This window comes from Thalassophryne amazonica, chromosome 3 (assembly GCF_902500255.1).
Source record: "Thalassophryne amazonica chromosome 3, fThaAma1.1, whole genome shotgun sequence".
NCBI classification, from domain to species: Eukaryota; Metazoa; Chordata; class Actinopteri; order Batrachoidiformes; family Batrachoididae; genus Thalassophryne; species Thalassophryne amazonica.
The window spans coordinates 64,409,705-64,431,624 of record NC_047105.1 but is presented as its reverse complement, the minus strand read 5'-3'; the positions used below and the strand labels follow the sequence as shown (position 1 = coordinate 64,431,624).

General features: G+C 39.4%; 1 protein-coding gene and 1 long non-coding RNA gene across 4 annotated transcripts in view; one reads left to right on the top strand and one right to left on the bottom strand.

Annotated features, from left to right (window-relative positions):
- Positions 1 to 2,221: 2,221 nt before the first annotated feature.
- capzb (capping actin protein of muscle Z-line subunit beta) overlaps positions 2,222 to 21,920 on the bottom strand; it is a 56,970-nt gene continuing 37,271 nt past the window's right edge. Inside the window, exons 2-10 of one of the 3 annotated variants that reach the window (XM_034166556.1) lie at positions 21,232 to 21,321; positions 19,708 to 19,829; positions 15,846 to 15,959; positions 15,588 to 15,729; positions 12,036 to 12,152; positions 11,889 to 11,954; positions 6,913 to 6,989; positions 6,475 to 6,576; positions 2,222 to 3,185 (exon numbers count right to left, since the gene is read on the bottom strand). In XM_034166556.1, the coding sequence (XP_034022447.1) occupies positions 6,483 to 6,576; positions 6,913 to 6,989; positions 11,889 to 11,954; positions 12,036 to 12,152; positions 15,588 to 15,729; positions 15,846 to 15,959; positions 19,708 to 19,829; positions 21,232 to 21,321 (822 nt within the window). In that variant the 3' untranslated portion in view covers positions 2,222 to 3,185; positions 6,475 to 6,482. The remainder of the gene's footprint in view (positions 3,186 to 6,474; positions 6,577 to 6,912; positions 6,990 to 11,888; positions 11,955 to 12,035; positions 12,153 to 15,587; positions 15,730 to 15,845; positions 15,960 to 19,707; positions 19,830 to 21,231; positions 21,322 to 21,920) is intronic. The other 2 variants (XM_034166557.1, XM_034166558.1) reach the window with 2 other exon arrangements.
- On the top strand, positions 19,518 to 19,840 carry LOC117506892. The gene is made up of 2 exons (XR_004559570.1): positions 19,518 to 19,641; positions 19,688 to 19,840. It is a non-coding gene; the product is annotated as an uncharacterized LOC117506892 (long non-coding RNA).

Genomic DNA, 21,920 nt, shown 5'->3' with positions numbered 1-21,920 from the left:
CCTGTGCACCGACGCTCCTCATCCAACCTGATGGTGCTTGAGAGGTGCTGCAAAGAGGAATGGACAAAACTGTCTAACTGCACCAAGTTTGTGGCATCATATTCAAAGAGTTGAGGTTGTAACTGCTGCCAAAGGTGCATCAACAAAGTATTAAGCAAAGGGTGTGAATACTTACAGTGTATCAATAACGTATTCTCAGCGCTTCACTTTTTCCATCTTATGTTATCACCCTTATTCCAAAATCGAGTAACTGCATTTTCCTCCTCAAAATTCTCACAACACCCAATAATGACAATATGAAAAAAGTGTTTTGTTTTTTTTTAGTTTGTGCAAATTTATTAAAAATAAAAAAAACTAAGGAAACACGTACCCTTTACTCAGTACTTTGTTGATCCTTTGAAACTCCAGGTGAGCTGCCATGTGCCTTTTACTAAGGAGTGGCTTCCATCTGGCCACTCTATCATACAGGCCTGATTGGTTTATTGCTGCAGAGATTGTTGTCCCTCTGGAAGGTTCTCCTCCCTCCACAGAGGAATGCTGGAGCTATGACAGAATGACCATCAGGATCTTGGTCACCTTCCTGACTTAGGTACGTCTTCCACACTCAATTTAGACGGGCGGCCAGTTTTAGAAAGAGTCCTTGTGGATCCAAATTTCTTCCATTTACGGATGATGGAGGCCACTGTGCTCATTGGGACCTTCAAAGCAGCAGAAATGTTTCTGTACTCTTGCCCAAATCTGTGCCTCAAGACAATCCTGTCTCAGAAGTCTACAGACAATTCCTTTGACTTCATGCTTGGTTTGTGCTCTGACATGCACCGTCAACTGCTGGACATTGTATGTAGACAGGTATGTGTCTTTCCAAATCATGTCCAATCAACTGAATTTCTGCCAAATGGACTCCAATTAAGCTATAGAAACATCTCAAGGATGATCAGTGGAAACAGGATGCACCTGAGATCAATTCTGAGCTCCATAGCAAAGGTTGTGAATTCTCACGAACATGTGATTTCTTAGTTGTTTATTTAATCAATTTTCAAATTATCATTACAGGGTATTTTGTGTATAATTTTGAGGGCGGAAAAAAACCCTGAATTTCATCCATTTTGGAGTAAGGCTGTAATTTATTAGACGTACGACAACGTGCACCAGAGCTTTTAATATGGCCAGCATACGCAGGCTAAATCGTCAAGGTGTGACAGGGCCATAACATATAAATAAAGTGTTGTGAATACTTTCTGGATGCACCGTACCTACTTTTTTTTTTAATTTCTAATAAGTTTGCAAAGTTTCAAAAAAGCTTTTTGTGTCATTATGGGTTGTTGGAAGTTGAATTTTTAGAGAAAAAAATTAATTTACTCCATTTCGGAATAAGGCTGCAACATAAAATGTGGAAAAGTGAAGAGTTGTGAATACTTTCTGGATACACAGTAGCAGAAAGAACAATTTTATCCAACATGCATGTTTTTGAACGTGGGAGCAAACCAGGACCAGAGGAAAGAACATAGGAACCTACACATTTCATAAATTAACAATGGCACTGGCATAATTGAACACCTCACCTTGCTGTGATGCAAATGTGCTAACCACTGTGACATCACACTGCCTGTGGAGTTCAGTTAAACACAGTGATTACGTGTGTTTATAGAAACCATTCCTAAGAACCGAGGAATGATACAAAAAGATGACTTGAGATGGAAAGACATCCATGGTAACTGTAGCGGAGACAGAAATGTCAGAGGCTGTTATTAGAGATGGCATGCATACGAATGTTTGGTGTGTAGACTTGATTTTTTGTTTCAGTAGCAAACAGCAGTGTTCATTACCCAAAAAGGATCAGAGTTCTGGCTTTTGGCACCAGATGGCTCATGTTTGAAAATAGTTGAGATGAAGATGCGCAAGTTTCATGTGGGTGGCCCAGGCTCCTTGAAGGCAACTCATTCATCCACTTAGACGTCTATGACAATTCAGGAAATTACACATTTTTAGTAAACTAACATCTAAACATTCCCTTATGAATTTTCTTGCCCCTTCTTTATCCAGATCCAAGCCAGACCCAAACCTTTCACTAATTTTCATAACTAGTTTTTGAAGATGTGGGCAAATGCACAATCACTAACAAGCATAACAAAACTTAGATCTTTAGGAAATTTTATAATCGAGTGATTCTGAAACTTGTTTTTGTATTTATGTCGTACAGAATAGATATAGGAAGCTTACCATTTTTTTTAAATTGTTGGAGGCTTTAATACAATATGAATCATAAGCTTTACAAAATAAAAACAAAACACAACAGAAGAGTCCCCTCCAAAACAAAAAGTTTCCATTGAGACGCAAAGACAAACAGTGCCCCCAGCAAAGAGTCTGTGAGAAGAGTTGTGATAGTTGAACAGAGGGGAGGCGGCCTGTCAGGTTATACACAGTGTAGGGCGTCGGGGTGATGTGGGTGCACCCAGTGAAGAGAACAGTCCATCCCCATGTTTGATACGTCTACATCCACTGTAGCTCCATGCTCCCACAGGATCACATGCACATGGACAGACTCCAAACACAAACCCGGCGCTGTGCTCGTGTTCTCACCAGAGAAACTAGACTTACACTGACAGTTATGATTTCATACAGGGTGTGGCACAGACAAAACAGGTGCAAGAAATAATTCTGATGTACACAACGACAGCCTCGCAGAGTCTACGCCGCCTACAGCAGTCTGTCCGTTTCCTCGTCACAGAGGAGAGCAGGGTCGATGTCGCTCATGTCAGCTCTGAGAACATCAGGGATTAAGAGTAAAATGACCCTCACTGCAGGATTAGCATTGACTGTCGTAATATTATCGGCATATTCATAACATGAAGAGAGAGAAGAGGGGTGACGGGGAGAGAGAGAGAGAGAATGGCTTCATGGCAGATGGGATGCATCAAAACGGAAAATGACAAAAAATAAAGACAAAAAGCTGAGCATTTTCTCCTTTTTTCATTTCCACAAATAAACACGAGTGAAGCACTTTAGTGCAGAGAGATGGAAAGAAAGAGAAAAGATGGCAGAAATGAGGCAAGAGTGAGAAAGAGCAAGGGAGAGAGAAGAATGAAAGTGAGCATATCTAGTTGTGCTGTTTCTGTCTCAGCACAGACATCAGGTCTTTCTTGAAAGCCTCCTGCTGTGATTTATCAGCCAGCATCTGAACACTCCTGTGGGACAAACGACAAGAAAACAGGCCAGAGTGTCAGTGTGTGCAGCAGACATCAGAGCCAGACAATTACACCCACGTTTAAAGTTATGACTGAGAACTTTGTTACACTTTGCATCATTTCCTCACAGAGGTTGTTTGAGATGCTGAAAGGCTCAGTGATAAACAGTCTGTACAACATGCAAACAACTGCTCAGTCACACAAACGCTCTGGACGAGCATGCACACAATCCTGGGAGGGCGAGCGCATGTGTGCATACACACAGTTAAGGGAAATGATGTAGAGCACACAGGCACACACAAACACAGGGGGAATGACGTAGCCAAAAAATACCTGACATTAGGAATATGCACGCCTAAATATTTGCACATATTTTTGTGAGCCTACAAAATACCCCGTTGTTAAACAGAACCCAAAGTCAAACTAATGCCCATTTATCAATAGTCTGTCAGTAAACCAGTCAGTATCTGGTGTGACCATCATTTGCCTCACGCAGTGCAACACATCTCCTTCACATAGAGTTGGTCAGGTTGTTGACTGTGGCCTGTGGAATGTTGGTCCTCTTCAATGGCTGTGCAAAACTGCTGGATACCGACAGGAACTGGAACACACAGTCGTATACGCTGATCGAGAGCATCCCAAACATGCTCAATGGCCATGCAAGAATTGGGATGTTTTCAGCTTCCAGGAACTGTGTACAGATCCTTGCAACATGGGGCTGTGCATTATCATGCTGCTACAGGTCGTGGATGAATTGCACAACAATGGGCCTCAGGACCTCATCACGGTACCTCTGTGCGTTCAAAATGCCATCAATAAAATGCACCTGTTTGTTGTCTATAACATATGCTTGCCCATACCATAACCCTACCGAAACCGTGGGCCACTCAATCCATAATGCTGACATCAGCAAACTGCTCACCCACACATTGCCACACACGCTGTCTGCCATCTGTCCTGAACAGTGAAAACCGGGGTTCATCCATGAAGAGAATACCTCTCCAAAATGCCAGATGCCATCGAATGTGAGCATTTGCCCACTTAAGTAGATGATGACCGCGAGCTGCAGTCAGGTTGAGACCCCACTGAGGATGAGGAGCATTTCTGACAGTCTGTGCAGAAATTAGTTTGTTCTGCAAACCGACTTTTGTAGCAGGTGTCTGGGTGGCTGGTCTCAGATGATCTTTGAGGTGAACATGTTGGATGTGGAGGTCCTGGACTGGTGTGGCCAGCCTAAAGGTGCCCTGACACTTGCACGTCTGAGCTGCGCACTGGCACGCACATCGTTGTGACGATCCCACCCACTGTGTTCCCAGCTGGACACCACGCTTTGTTCTGCTGGCTGCCACATGTTGTGCGCTGGACACTGCGTATATAAAACAATTATTTCGTAGTGGATTAATCATTTTCTTTCTGAGCTGGCTCTTGAAAATGCCTCTAATCACTTCTGGAATCACTGAGGGCTGTTCCAGTTGCGGCCTTTCTGGGGACGGGGGAGCGATCACAGCGTGACAGCAGCACGTCTGACACTCACTCTCTGTCTGACACTCTACACTCAAAGCGATCAAAGGGAATAATGTGATTATTAACCATCAGATAACAGTGTAAAACATCTTAAATCATTCTAAAGTCAGTTTTAAGCAGAAACAAGGCAGTTTTATGCAGAAATGAGGCGATAATCTTTTAATCACTGCTAGCACTCCTCCATGACGCTGCTAACGTGCCGTCATGATGCATGCACAGTGAAGGCATGGGGGTGCTGAGTCTAGGAGAGTGCTGAGTGTGTGACACTGGAACAGCCGAAATGACACTGAGTGCCAACATATTGAGAGCCCCACCTGCACCGATTCACAATAAACTCATTAATGCATAAATGGGTGGCACAGTATGTGAGGAAAAGCCCTGAACACGCCCCTCTCTTGGAGTCAAAAATACCAGCTAACAGGCTAGCGTCGGTTCAGGTGTTTATTATTCATTACTGCATATTTTTGGGAACTGTGCAGTGGTTCTAACAAGTTACTTTTCTAACAATTTAAAGATTCACTACCCATACAGTTGTCATGGAGGAAGAAACTATCTATAGATACTAAAGCCATTTTTTTTGCACCAGACTGTAAACATGCTCTAAAGTTTGACATTTTAACATCGAGTCCTGTGGGAATGTGCTCTGTTTTGGAGCCAGCCTGATGCAACCAGTCAAGGAACTGCAATAAAATGTCATTTCTGGGGAGGTGTCAAAATACACGACTGAAGTTTACAACTTGATCAGGCCATGGTCCACTTCCTCGGTGCTTGGTTCATTTGAGGACGTGTGAACATTCACTTGGTCTGGTGGAGACCAAACAGGTGGACCATGGCACATTTAGGGCATTTTCACACAGTCTGGTTCATTTTCCCTCTTGGTGCAATTTCTCCACTGTGAGATCAATAAAGTATATCTCAATTATTTGGGCAGGTGTACATGGTGAGGACCAAAATAACTACACCGATACTCTTGACAGGAGGTGGTCTTGGTCCACAAACCAAGGCACCAAATAATCAAGCCAAACGTGAATAGCACACATTAAATATTTGACGTTGCTAAGAAACTACAGGATGAACAGTGACTTGGCATCAAGTACAGATGTGCAGACAGTCATTTTTTTTTCCTCAGATGAACAACTGCACATAGTGTGAAAAGCCAGAAAAAATATAAAGCAATGTATAAAGTGTTATGGGAACTATTTACAGAGAGCAGCTGCAGAATTTTCACAAGTGTGTTTTGAAATGTCTGATAAAAAAAGAACAAATAAAAATGCTATTTGGGGTTAGCAACAGCTGTGATATGAGAATCTATGAGTCCCAAAGCTGCCATGATGACATGAAGCCCAGACCATCAACACAACACTTTGCTGTCATACGTGCCATAATGTTACCAGGAGGTTTTCTGGGAGTGACCCAGTTGTGCTGAAATTATACTACAGGTGTGCTACCTTTGGTTCTGCACACACTGCATGGTAAACGCCTGGCACGTTACAATCACACTGCATGCTAGGTGAATTTATGGGCAACCATGTGGTTTGTAACATTTATAAAATTCTGGGATGTAAAACTGTAAAAGTGAGAACAAGATTTAAGCCATGAAAAGTGCCATTATCACTTCCATGGACTGGATGTCTATGAATTAATTTAAATAAATAAAATCCACAATTCAAAAAACCAGTACATTTAAAATCAATATTTTTTGTCAAGTTTCAGAGCTGATCGTGTTAGTGGTATACACACAAACACTCTCCATGCCATGTTGTACCTCTGACCCTAGTCAATGAAGATCTGACGCTGGGTGAGGACCTGTGACAGCTCCCTCTGGAGCTGCCGGTACTTTTGGTTATCAGGCAAAGACTCAATAGATCTGGAAAGGTGTTGGGGGAGAAGTTACAGAGGGACTAACAGAAAGAAATACACAGAGTAAAGTGACCTCAGAACTGACGGCTTAATCTAGCAATAGGAAGATGAAATATAAGAATGACATTTTTAGGAGAGATTCAAAAAGTAGTAGCATGTGAGGTTGGTAGAGAGAGAACATAAGCAGGAAGCAGGAGTTAAAAAAAAAGAGGTAAGAAAACTTCTTCAATGAATCAGCAACATAGTTGACTCTATTGAACAACAGGTAATGTAGATCTGCTGGTTTGCTGCACTGTAACAGAGAGAAAGTGTTCATATTTATCCCAACATTTCTTAATTTTACCTTAAGCCGTTGACGATGTCCTTTGTCTTCCCAAAGTAGATTTCATTCAGTGTGGAGCGAATCTTGTTCTCCATGTCCTGGTGGGATGAAATGTTGATATATTTACCATGAACAACTTTTGCAGTATATAAAGGGCTTTGGAGGGGGAGAATCTGCATAAACCATAATATGATCTTTATCACCCTATGAATAGTGCTGGGCATCACTTGGATTTTTTTCCATACTAGTGCCTGAATTGACACTTCAGTGTCATTTCAGCTATACGTACTTTAAGTAAATAATTTGCAAAGAGATAATTTAAGCATTATTTCAAAGTGATTTAAAATATGCAATGGTTTCAAATATCTGAATGTTTTATTTTTGTTTTTTTTTTTTTTTTTTTTTTTTTTTTTTTTTTACAAAGTCACATCATAAGCTGTTCACCATCTACTTTTTGATAGAAACCCCTTTGCAATCACGTCCTAGGATTTAAGGTAAAACAAGGAAGAGACAGCAAAGAAAACAGCAAATTGTTCTCATGGTAAGCAAGATTATATTTCACTCTAATTACTGCTCTTCTTTTCTAATGCAGCAACATATTACAGAAAGACTTTAACCTACACATTACTTAAATAATTCAGGATAAACACATTTTAAGGGGAGAGCTTTTCTACAGTTATTACTTCAATACGAAATAAAATCTCAGGTGTGTTGCCAGGATCTGAAGGGTGGGGAGTGGAGGGGGGGTTGTTTTACGGTGAAAGTGGACCTTTGTTGGCAGGGGTCTGGGGGCCGCTGAAGGCCTCCAGGAAATTTTGGGTTTTTGATGTTTAGGCATGTATTCTGGAGGGTTTTTCATGACTATTTTCTCATGCAGATCCCCCCCACTCAATTTAGTTGTTCTGCTTAATGTGTTGTATTTCTATTTTCTTTTGCACATTTTTACCTTTTCTTTGCTTTTAAATTGAAATCACAACCTACATGTTTGTGATAAGATCACTACTAACCACAAGAGCCATAATCATTTTCATATTTTTAGCTTCCCTCATCTTAACTAACCTGATTTTAAACTAGAACTCCAAACAGATCCAGTAATGCTGAGCTTAGACATTACATTAAAAAAAGAAATTGCTTCACACTCCACTTTAATTATGCAGAAAAGTTAAATTAACTAAACTTATTTTTATATGGCTCATCAATTAAACTTAGCCCACAACTATAGTAAAACCTAGGCTCAGAGTAATACTGATTTAAACATTTTAGTTGTTAAAATTATTATTATTATGATGATGATGATAAGCAGTAGTAGTATGAAAAATGTCTTCAGATGTGGACCTTTAATCAAGGGGTGTTGCAGAGGGCATGCACCCCCACAACACCCTCTTTCTGTCTGGATTCACACCTGGTTTGCAGTCTGAACAGAAACAGTCAAGAATTTTTGTAATTATGCGGAAGGAGCAACCTGATTATGCTGTATGGTGTATTTTTTGGGGGGGGAGGGGTGTTTGTTTTTATGCATCATGGGTCTCCTGCTGTATTTTTAGTTTATCCACAGCAAGGACACTCAGAGCAGACTTTGAAAGAAAAGTTTCAGAGTGCCATTTTATTTTTCAGGGCTGTGAAATTAAAATTGTGAAATCCAAGGAAAATTTGCAGGGGGTCTGGGGGGGCAGAGGCCCCCAGGAGCCGCAGTCTCGGGCCCCGTGGGATCCCAGAAACCAAATTAATTTTCTAATCTATGATACATTTTCAGCATCTCCTGGAACAAATAGTCTCAAAATTAGTGCATATTTAAGTGACCCTGTATTTAACCTTCCATTTGAACCAGCAGGTGATCATGTTGAAATAACAGAATATGACATGGAAGTAGGACCTGGAATGATTTTCCTTTTAACTGTAAACCAAATTATGCATTAACTCAGAACAATTAAACTACATGAAAATTCAGTAAGGTATATCTTATATATTATATTCCAATTCTAAGGTGGAACTATGCTAGTATATAAAGGTATATCTAAATATCTAAAAAGGAAGAGTAAAATAGGAGAGTAGAAAAGAGTAGAGTAGAGCCAATTAGGTGCCTGGTCTTGAGAACCAGGGATGGTAGGTTAAAAAGCTGTTTTATCCCATGGGAACTCTCCCGACCCACCCAAGCGGCTCAAGAAAAAGGTATATATAATAAATAATAAGACATAAGAAGGATAAGACATCACAGGAGAAGATTGTAGTATAGGTAATTTAGTATGTAGACTAGTAGTAAAATTAAATATAGTTAGTAGGCTAAGCTATAAATCTGGCATTTTATTATAGAAGCAGAAGCTATGAGTGTGTGAGTGTACTGGTATCTATATAAAGTAACTGTTAGCATACTATAGGAAAATAAAAAGTATAATTATTATGCTATCAAATGGAAACCTAAGAACTTAGGTACTATATGTTGATATCTTTAAAGGAACACAAACTGATGAATCATTAAAAATCTACACCATGTAAAATAAAATTGTAAATAGCGAAAATAAGCTAGTTATAGTAGAAGAGCTAAATTAGCCGTTAATAAGCCAACTGTACCCAGCAAGCTAACACGATAAACAAAAACGGTAATTAGTGTATAAAGTATAATTTTCTCCATGTAATGTGGAGTTGCGTCAGGAAGGGAATCCGGCGTGAAACCTGTGCCAATTCAACATGCAGATCCACCTTGGATTTGCTGTGGCGACCCCGAGTGCAAACAAGGGAGCAGCCGAAGGGACTTACTAGTGTATAAAGTATAATAGCGTAGCTAAACCTACAGTAACGGTATTAAATACATATAAAATAAATGTGGGCAAAAGTATGAATTAATGTGGGTTATCAAACAGAAAAGAACATGAAAATCATTAAGACTGAAAAGACTGTTACAGCATTTCAAAAACCACAGCTAAAGTTTGGAGAATATTTTGAAAATCATGGTAAAATATCAACAACATACATTATAGTAAAAAGCCACATTATTGTGTAAATTCCTGTAAATCCACTCAAAGCCACAGTGTCTTTTTCCCATGAAACGTCTACATTAATAAAAACTCATTTACATTTGTGTATAAATTCATGTAAATCCATTCAAAGACACAGACTGTTTTCCCCAATGAAAGAAAGTCTAGATTAATGAAAAAAGTCACATAATCTTGTCTAAAATCCTGTTTGAATAGCACACTGTTTATTTTCCAGAGAGAAAAATTCTTACCGTGTTTCCTGAGAGCACAGTTCACTTTTCCCGTTTCTTTTATCTTTCAGATGTGTTCATGAAGCCAGTGACAATTCCACGGATTCTTGTCCTCATCAGACTTTGTCAAACCGTCTTTCTCACCATCTTCTCTGTCCGACTCTGTCCGTGACACAGACGGGCTGCACAAGTCTTCTTTTAAAAACTTTAGAGCTCTAAAGGTTAGCGATGTCCACATGCTACATTCAGCTTTAGCTTCATGCAGGAGACAAACAGCCTCGCCGCAGCAACACACCAGTCCTGCTTTACGACAACTGTCGCAACAGCCAGGCTTTTTTCTCCTCGAAATACCGCGGATCCGAGGACACTGATTTGTATCAGTAACACACAGATCAGTGTCCGTGGACTGCCGCGGTCTGATGAAACTTGCATGATGTCATTAAAAAAAAAGAAAAAGAAAAAAAAAAGAACACCATTTTGTGATAGACATTTTAAAAACTCAGTGACGATCACAATTACAGAGTTAAACAGTAACACCCCCCCCACAATGATGAAATCCACGGAATTTCGCGGATCTGCGGAGTTTTCACAGCCCTGTATTTTGTGGACTTACAACTACTTTAAATTTTTTCTTCTTTTGCCATGTTTATGTATGTTACAATATTTATATTGTTTATACTTTCACACTGTAATTTTTTTAATATTGTAATTATACACAATTGGCTCAGCTTGAAGGCCAAGTACGTCCCTTTGGTTTCTCCCTCATTTCACTCGGGGCCACCACAGCAGATCCCAAGTGCATCTGCATGTTGATTTGATTTGGTACCAGTTTAACGTCGGATGCCGTTCTTGACACAACTCCACATTACATGGAGCAGCTTGAAGGCTTAATATCCATTCTATAAAAGGAGTCACTCTCCAAGAAGAACAAAAAAGAAAGAAAGGTTTCAGATGCATCTGAAACTTAGCATAAATTTATTCCTGTGGTTCTTAAGCTTTGGGGCAACTGGGTAATGGAAGAGGCTTAGGATTTGTTAAATAGCTTATTCATTAAAACTAATTTGAATGTCAAATTAAACAATATATTAACACCTTCAAAATCAACACACAACTTTACATAAAACCTAACGCAATTACAATAATATTACTCAGGTTTACAATAAACAGTGTTGAAAAAGGAAAAAACAACATGGTAGCAGTAGTCTAATTGCTAACATTTTAACATTCAAAATAATTCTGAGCTAGTATGGTTTACTGAAACATTAAGTAACTTTGCACAAATCAAAACCATTTGATTAACATGTTCAGTGTTTAGAATCAATTTTTATGTCTTTAAAGTCTTATGTGTTTTTAACTGTTTAGCAAAATATTTTACTATAATATTTCATGTTGCTTTTAAGGAGTTGTTATAATTTAAGAACATTTGTAGTATATACACTATATATATTATTTTAAGGGACTCTGGCATTAATGAGACTATAGATAAAGGATGAATTTTAGTACAAAGTATTCAGCAAACCAATACTACTTAAATGTTGACCAAAACCCTCTCCCACCCCTCTCCTAAGCACTAATTTGGCACCATAATCTTTCTTCTGATTAATTTGGATAGATAGCAATGGTAACAGAAGCGATACCATGTTGGAATCAGGTTTTGGTGAAAAACCCTATCCCTGAAATACTTTTCATGCAGAAAGCACAAAAGGCCACCACAGTAACCTGTCAACACTTAAACAGAATGTAACAGCTGAGGTAAGACACCAAAAAAGTTAATCAAACAGGAGTACAAACTGACCTCAACAAGGCGGCCAATGTTGGCAATGTGTGGTGAGGACTCTCCAACTGGTTCATCTTTTTCCATCTGGGGAAAAAAGTTACAAAGAATTAGTCTGACAACAGAGTCAACTTTCATTTAATACAATAAACAAAAACAACAATATACCTGTCTTGTAAGACTGCCTCCCAAGTTCATGGTACCGGAGCCGGTCTTAGTTGTCTGGAGCCACAGCATGACAGTGGAGGTAAGTTTATAGTGAGCAGTACGACCGCTGGACTTCTCCTACTCAGAAACACACAAACATGGATAGATCATTAATCATTTCTAACATTAAAAACGGGATTTTTTCCCCCCTTAAAAGTATATCAAGATGGGTTCATTGGAGATGGGATCATTTTCAACATTTTCATCTTATCTTAATATAGGAAAGTGTCAATTAATTAATGCATGTGCACGCACATACATGGTTCTGGTCCAGATTTCGCCAATACAGCATTTGAGAGGTGAGCAGTGAGCCATGGTGCCTCCCCACCCCATTCTATTGTAAAAGTCAGCTGAAGGCATTTCTCTAAGAAGGAAGATCAAAATGAGTGCAACTCTCAACTGTAAAGAATGACTGTATAAAACTTTAAAGGTACTTTGCCGCTGGATTTTTTAAAGCTTTAAGTTAAAAAAGAATGTTCTTTGGCAACACTATAATTTTATTACTTAGCATTTAAACAAGAGATTCATAATATGACATTGCCAACATGATCAACATTCATAATGTCTGGAAACAATTTAGAATTTCAACCCATGAAGAAAAGAAATTTTAGGGATCTCATGCTATGACCAACATTTGGCAGATATGGAAGTGATTTACAAGAAATCTTATGGATGTTAATGTAAGATGGGTCACAGGTAATCCCAAAACATCACACATGCACTTCTTCCTGTAATTAGTCTGCATGGCGGCAATTAAGGAAAAAAAACAAAAACAATATTCACTATGGAATTTCCCCCCAGATAAATATGTCCTCTTTATTAACATGAGCTGTAATTTTGCAACATGTTACAAAAATAAACCTATATTACAATGTTGGGATTTCAGTAGAAACAAAATGTTTTCAGTTTTGTGACATTTAAAAGACCCTATAGCTTGACTATTCACTGACAAAGGTTGTCATTGAAAGCACAAACTTGTGAACAGCAGGGTCCATGGGCGCAATTTGGTGGGGGATAGGGGGAACATGTCCCCCCCACCTTTTCAACCAGGGGGGACAGAATATGGTATGTCCCTCCACCTTCTGACATATATATGTGTGTACTTGAAACATGCTATGTCAGTCTTATGTGCAAAACCATGTCAGAATAGTATCTTTGTTTCTGCAGCAGCATTGACTTGTTTACAACACCTGTTTCTTGTTTGTCACATTCGGAATTTTCTGGGACTGCATTTGCCCAGATTTGAAACCAAAAATTGTTGCCTCTAGGGACTAGTGTCTACACATAAGTATCAATGGACCATATGCTAATTTACTAAATTCTGAAAGTTAGAAAAGGAAATAATAAAAGCGAAAATTATGCAAGCGAAATTATGTTCAGTATGAGTGTTGTCATTAGTGCCACTTCGAAAATTAAATTCATGATAAGTAATTTATCCTAAACTTATGATCTGTTGTTTTTTCAAACTTATGCAAAAACAAATCTTGAGAAAAAAAATACAGTATGCGATAGTTAATAATTATTACGAGCCTGTTCTTTCATATTTATGAATACATTTTACCACATTGCAGTTGTTTTTTTTAATGAAAACTCAACCTATCATTCTTTTTGAGTTCTACACATGTGGTGATATCTTATTTACACCAGGATGTTAATAAAATCAATGCTGGCTATTCTCAGAATAAAGTACTTATATCCACAGTTTCAAACTGCATAAGTCAAATGGTGTCCACTTTATGGTCTTCTCAAAACATTAAAATTACTGTTCTGGATGCTCAGAATGCATCTGAGCTTATCTACACTCAACAAAAATATAAACGCAACACTTTTGGTTTTGCTCCCATTTTGTATGAGATGAACTCAAAGATCTAAAACTTTTTCCACATACACAATATCACCATTTCCCTCAAATATTGTTCACAAACCAGTCTAAATCTGTGATACTGAGCACTTCTCCTTTGCTGAGATAATCCATCCCACCTCACAGGTGTGCCATATCAAGATGCTGATTAGACACCATGATTAGTGCACAGGTGTGCCTTAGACTGTCCACAATAAAAGGCCACTCTGAAAGGTGCAGTTTTGTTTTATTGGGGGGGATACCAGTCAGTAGCTGGTGTGACCACCATTTGCCTCATGCAGTGCAACACATCTCCTTCGCATACAGTTGATCAGGTTGTCAGTTGTGGCCTGTGGAATGTTGGTCCACTCTTCTTCAATGGCTGTGCGAAGATGCTGGATATTGGCAGGAACTGGTACACACCGGTCCAGAGCATCCCAAACATGCTCAATGGGTGACATGTCCGGTGAGTATTCCGGCCATGCAAGAACTGGGACATTTTCAGCTTCCAAGAATTGTGTACAGATCCTTGCAACATGGGGCCATGCATTATCCTGCTGCAACATGAGGTGATGTTCTTGGATGTATGGCACAACAATGGGCCTCAGGATCTCATCACGGTACCTCTGTGCATTCAAAATGCCATCAATAAAATGCACCTGTGTTCTTCGTCCATAACAGACGCCTGCCCATACCATAACCCCACCACCACCATGGGCCACTCGATCCACAACATTGACATCAGAAAACCGCTCACCCACACGACGCCACACACGCTGTCTGGCATCTGCCCTGAACAGTGTGAACCGGGATTCATCTGTGAAGAGAACACCTCTCCAACGTGCCAAACGCCAGCGAATGTGAGCATTTGCCCACTCAAGTCGTTACAATGACGAACTGGAGTCAGGTCGAGACCCCGATGAGGACGACGAGCATGCAGATGAGCTTCCCTGAGATGGTTTCTGACAGTTTGTGCAGAAATTCTTTGGTTATGCAAACCGATTGTTTCAGCAGCTGTCTGAGTGGCTGGTCTCAGACGATCTTGGAGGTGAACATGCTGGATGTGGAGGTCCTGGGCTGGTGTGGTTACACGTGGTCTGCGGTTGTGAGGCTGGTTGGATGTACTGCCACATTCTCTGAAACGCCTTTGGAGACGGCTTATGGTAGAGAAATGAACATTCAATACACGAGCAACAGCTCTGGTTGACATTCCTGCTGTCAGCATGCCAATTGCATGCTCCCTCAAATCTTGCGACATCTGTGGCATTGTGCTGTGTAATAAAACTGCACCTTTCAGAGTGGCCTTTTATTGTGGGCAGTCTAAGGCACACCTGTGCACTAATCATGGTGTCTAATCAGCATCTTGATATGGCACACCTGTGAGGTGGGATGGATTATCTCAGCAAAGGAGAAGTGCTCACTATCACAGATTTAGACTGGTTTGTGAACAATATTTGAGGGAAATGATGATATTGTGTATGTGGAAAAAGTTTTAGATCTTTGAGTTCATCTCATACAAAATGGGAGCAAAACCAAAAGTGTTGCGTTTATATTTTTGTTGAGTGTAGAAACCGCCTATGGGCTTCGGCACTGCGAGCCTCGCACTTTGTCCCCCCAATTTCTAGTTCTAAATTGCACCCTTGGCAGGGTTAACCTACTGCATGGTGATTCACCTGCACCTCCACCACATGGATAGAGTCCCAGCATCCTTTGATCTTCTTGGATCCATCCCCAGCCTTCTTAATGAGAATAACACCAGCAAAGCCGTGATCCAAGTCCCACAGGTAAACCGAGGACACACCACCCTCAAAGTACCTGACAACCACAAACATCACAAGTTACATCAGGGCGACAGCGACCTATATCCTATGACTCAAACAAAAGGCTCATCCCTAGTCCTGAAGAATTATAAGTTCCTGGCTATTACTCACAGGTCTCTGTACTGATCGAAGGCATTATTGGCTTCCACCTCAAGTTTCCGCAGGCGTGCTGAAGGCATTGCACCGTCCTCAATAGGAGGTTCATACTTATTACTCCATGGAGATCTGTATGACAGAATTTAGTGTTAACCTTGAGTCAACTAAATGTTTAGCTGTAGCAGGAGTTCATATAAAGCTTAGCATCTTATCACTGACAGACTCAAGATAAAATGACCCTATATACATGTTACCAACTCTGTATCAGCCACCGGCTTTTATATAACATCTTCTGATTCCCAAATCAGACTAAAATTAATATCAAAGTGTATTTAGTTACAAACCGGTTTTAAAATAAATGTTTAACCAACTTACCACATTTTGTAATTGTTAATTTCTCTGTCTGCCATCGAGACTGCAACCACAAGGACAAGTGGCTTCCAATTTGGTCAACATGGATTTTTACATGGAGAATATCTTTAAAGCTAGACATTAATATTTTGTTCAATTTCAGTTTTGTTAGCAGTTTTTTTTCCCTTTCTTGGTGTCGTTGGACGTATTCTGAAGGCACCATCATGACTTCCATTGTGACTGAACTGCGGTTACTGCATACTTTAAAGCAGTGGATCCTAATTCTGGTCCTCCTAGACCACAAACCTCTGCATTTTTCATCTCTCCATGCTTTGCCAAAAGGTGACAAACACTTTTGGGTGGACTCAGCCAATCCAAAGCTAACAGACACCTGAATGTGTGATATATAAAATGTGGAGGACTGGATTAAGGAACTGCTCCTGTAAAGTCCCACAAGTACCACATGATTAGAAAATGCATCTGTGATGCAGGGGAGGAGAGGGGAGATAAATAAATAGCATGTCGTCACAGCATCACAACATATATTACAAGAGGATTTTGCATCACTGACTTGCATGTACACAGAAGAAATTAGAATATTAAACTTCATGCCTAAAAGAAACCCCAAAACATATATACACATCAAAACAATTATTCAATGACAACAAAGCACCCATCAGACAGCCCAAGTCTGTCTGATGGGTGCTCTGCTTTCCATTTGCATTTTCAACATTGCATTAAATATCTCTGTGGCAATCCAAACTAAAAGATTAAAGACGTCAGCCGCATCTGTTCAACAGCTTTCAGCTTTATTCAGTCAACAGTTATGTAGTGCCTGTTTTGTTATCAGTCACCATTATTACTCTGCATGCCACCATGTGATCAATATCAGTTCTGTGTGTGTATCCACAAAGAAAGTAAATAAATAAATAAAAACAGCTGGACAGATTTTTTGCAAACTTGGGAGGACTATTACTTGGGTTAGTGTCTCCATTATTAACTTTTCGAACAGACTGGTCAAAGGCCAAGGTCAAACAAACCATAGTAAAAAGTTTAAGATCTCTCCAACCAATGTGGCTAGAGATTTGATCAAAAGTTTACATTGATCAATAAAATATTTGTGACAAACTGGTATATGATGTCATAATGAAGCCATATATAGTTTAAAAAAAAAAAGTGTAGACCCTCGAAGCTCACTACAGGTACTGTGGACAATGCATCTCAGTGAATGTGCATCATGAGTGATGGTGCTAAGGATCATACAACATAAAAATACAGTCTAACTCCTTTAGTCCATGGGCCAAGCAGGTTTTCAGTACCACTTTAAGGGGAATAAACAACACCTAGAATCCAGCCTTAGTGTATCATGGCCTACACAAAAATGTATGATAGCAATCCCACGGTGGTAGCTGTAGCCAGGTAGGGGTCAGTGAAGAATTACACAGAGGTCAAAGTTTAAAAATGCTCCAATCATGTTGAAAACTATATCGCATTACGTGTTTGCTCATAACGATTCCAAAAAAGTATAGTTTGGACTATCTGTGATGGAATGTTTTGGAGTTATGGGGTAAAAACAGCAAAAATGGTGACAAAGGTCAGTTTCAGTCTGTACAGGGGTCAAAAGTTAAAGTTGCTCCAATTTCAGTACACAATTATGCAAATTATTGGTTGAAATAAAAGGATTAATAAATGGAATAGTTTTGACTGTGTTGAATGTTTGGTCTCCAAGGTAAAGGTCAAACAAGGTCAACATCTATTGGATTCTATGACATGTGACATATATTAATCTGTAACATGATAGCTAAGCATGACAGATGCAAACTATTCTTTATTAGAACCCTATTAACCCAAACAATAATTTGCATCATTTTTTTTTTTTACTGAATTTTAGCAACTTTAAGTTTTGACCCCTGTACAAACTAAAATTGACCTTTGTCACCATTTTTTACCCCATAACTCCAGAATATTCCATCACAGATTGTCCAACCTATAGCTTTTTGGAATCATTATGATCAGACAAGTAATGTGATATAGTTTTCAGCATGATTGGAGCATTTTTAAAGTTTGACCTTTGTGTAATTCTTCACTGACCCCTACCTGGCTACATCTACCACCCTGGGATGGCTATCATACACTTTTGTGTAGGCCATGATACACTGAGGCTGGATTCTAAGTAGGGATGTCCCGATCCGATCACGTGGTTTCAGACTTGATCGAAATCGGACGCTGCATCCCGATCAGGAATATGATATAAATTTTATCCTCATTATTTTGATCAGCACTATTTCAAGCTCATTACTGCAGATTAATGGGTCTTTCATGCATCAGAAGCGTCAAGAATTGGTCTAAAAAGCATTATTTTCAATGTGACGCGTTGCTTTTTAGAGGCGGCAGAAGTGTCGCGTCAAAAGCCGAGCTAAAGTGACGCTTCTGACGGGAGCGCGCATTGCCACTTGTCGGCAGGCTGACGCGGTCAAAGTTCAACCCAATCCAACTTTTGACGCTCTGAGCTGTGACGTAAATTCGCTCTGTCCAATAGGAATGACGCGTCGAGCCAAAACATGGAAGACTAGTGGCAAAAACCACTGATCTCTACAAAACAGATCGGTGCAGAAACTACTGATCTGTACAAAACAGAAACGTGTCACAGGACAGCTCATTTATAGAGCAGTTTTCTGAAGAAAAATCCTTGGAAATGTTTTTTGTTGTTGTTGTCTGTTACCTCAAAATTTCTGATTACTGTTAAAAAAAAAAAGTTTATAACACTTGTAATTAAAATAGCTAAATCAATAAATGGTTCTTTAGAAACCTTTCATCTGTAAATTAAAACCACCTGTTATTTCAGATTAGATAATTTCTTGTTTAATATAAGAAACCTTGGATTTATTTTTAGACAAATAAAATAACATGGAAATTTGTACATTTTTTAAGTCTGGCAGATTATTACTTGATTGTTCAAGCTACCTCAAGGAGAAGTGCACTGTTTAAGTGATACATAATAAAATAAGGTGATTAAAATGAAAATATTATATATTTAGCATTTATTCATTGTTCATGCTACCTCAAGGAGAAGTGCACTGTTTAAGTGATACATAATAAAATAAGGTGATTAAAATGAAAATATTATATATTTAGCATTTATTCATTGTTCATTCAGTTTTTTAAAGTATAGGATCGGGACTCAGTATCAGCAGATACTCAAAATCAGATGACTCGGAATCGGATTGGGGCCAAAAAACCTGATCGGGACATCCCTAATTCTAAGTGTTGTTTATTCCCCTTAAGTGGTACCGATTTGGTCAAAATTGATGAGTGGCTCATGGACTACTTTTGTGTTTTTTTTATAATTAATTTCTTTGGCCAGTGGAGGGACGATGACTGTTTCTGGACATAATGTTTAGAACCCAATCACACCTGCTGCAGTAGAGGAGAGAGGGATTTCATGTGTACACTGAGTAATGTCATTTCTACTAAAAGGAAAGGTAACTAATGTTTCTTGCCCATAGTGTGCAGATATAAACTCAACCTGTAGGAGTCGCCATCTCTGTTGTAATCACAGAGCAGATAGTCTTTCCCAACCACTTTGTCCCGGGCGATCTTCAGTGGCTGGTCCACAGAGGAGAGAAGGTCCTCACACAAACTGGGTACCTCAAAACAAAAACAAGGATGATAATCTTAAAACAGCAATCCAACTTTTCCTCCTGCCCAACCATTTCATCTCAGGTGCTCAACCTCAGAAACATTTAAACAGTCTGCAGCATTTTTGAACCTTTAGTCAGCAGACTACCCAAGAACAAAACAAGCAAGATAAGAACAAGTTTTGGTTAACTCCTGTTCGCCGGTAATGAATGTAATCAGTACAATGAAGGAACAGGCTAGACAGGAAAAACAAGACAGATGTAATTAAATAGACTTTAAACGTTTTGTCTCACGTTTCAGTGCCACCCAGAAAGAAGACAGATTATTTGGGGAAAACTGTGCAATAAGTCACAGGATAAAACATGAATAGGAAACATAATATCTGAAGGATAAGGAGGTACAAATTACTCCTCCCAGACCGACATGGATGCCTCCTCTATGTCCTTAAATGACAACAAAGGAGGTCCTGTTGGCTGAAGGTACACCCCCCTCCACCCCCACCCCCCCACACAGCAACCAACATTTGAGAGAAAGTCAGTGGAGTGTGGTCCATGAGGAAATGGAGAAAAGGGGAGGTGGTGAGAAGCCATAAAACAAAGAGGTATGAGAACGAAAGGGGTGATTTTGAAATATACAATCATTTGAGGAAATGAGCCAAAAATTGCCTGGCAGAGGAAGTGACTGACAGCTGCGATAATAATCACTAATGAGAGGACATAATAAAGTGGGTGAGGAGCGCGCTGATGGCAAAGGGAGCAAGATTGCAGGGGAGGGTCCAGCCGGAAAGGGCCGAATATACCCACAAAACACAATGGTAAAAGTGTGATCCGATATGAATCTAAATTAGCTTAATTTGTCAGACGAAATAAGCATTTCTTCTTGAGCACAGCAAACAAACATGACTGCACATAATAAACCTGGATGACACTGAAGTGTCGGCCAGCATATTATAATGTGGCTTTTTGAGCTATAAACTCCATTTCTGATGCTACTAACTGAACAAATGATGTGTTCAGGAACGTACTTTCACAGAACACATTTTTGGCAACTCCTAGTAGGAAAAGCAGAGGCATGTTCCAAAATACGGCTAATGACTATATTACACACAGAGTATTTCATAAACCATCACCTATGTGACAACCAGTCAATAACACTTCAATACCAATTCAACTTCTTGAGTAACTAAGTCAGTCAAATCCAGAATTAGGGGCATATTCCAGAACAGAAGGGCTTGAAATGCTCACAAGTAGCTACTGGTCTGGTGTGGAGGAAAGACAGCACGAGGACAATATAGTTTCCTGTATTTTTCTTTTTTTCTTTTTCTTTGAAACCTGAAAGTGAGCATAACAAACACCTTTATATCACTTTTCCCTTTAAGTGACACGCAGCAATAGCAAAGATGGCAACTCACCAGGTCAATTAGGTCACTGAGATTTTTTTCGATCTGCTGGGGAGGCAGGCGCCTCATCAGGTCCAGGGCACAGTCCAGCTGCTGGTCATTCTGAAATAGACAAGAGAACAAAAGTACACTTATGACAGTCTGCTAGAATCACATGCCCCACCTGCACCCACTTTGAAACCTGCGGCACACTCAAATCTATAATCACATTTTTTTTTTTTATGCATAAGACCAAGATGAACTGTTCATGCACAAAATTTTGTGCTCTCATAGTAACTCGAACATAAAGACTTTGGTTGTATAGATATGAATTAAAATGATGCAGCAAATAAATTAAAATCTGTCTCAAAGTTTTAACAGTTCTGAATAGAGGATACATTTGAGCAATTCAGTGTATTAATATAGTGCCAACTCACCTCAAAGTAAGCAACCAAAGAAATTAATTAAAACTGGTTACCTATATTGAATTTTTAGCTAAATAAAAATAAACAAAGGGTGTCACAATACATGCATTTGTATTGAGCCATACAGTGCATGTGATGAGTCTGTGCACAGAACTGTACGCAGAATACACTGTATAACTACACATAGTATGTAGAGCTGCAGCTATCAATTATTCTGGCAATTTTGCGTTTTTAATCAACATCAGCTTGAACGACGAAGTGGCCAATCCGAAGTGTGTCACAGAATTTCGGCTTAGA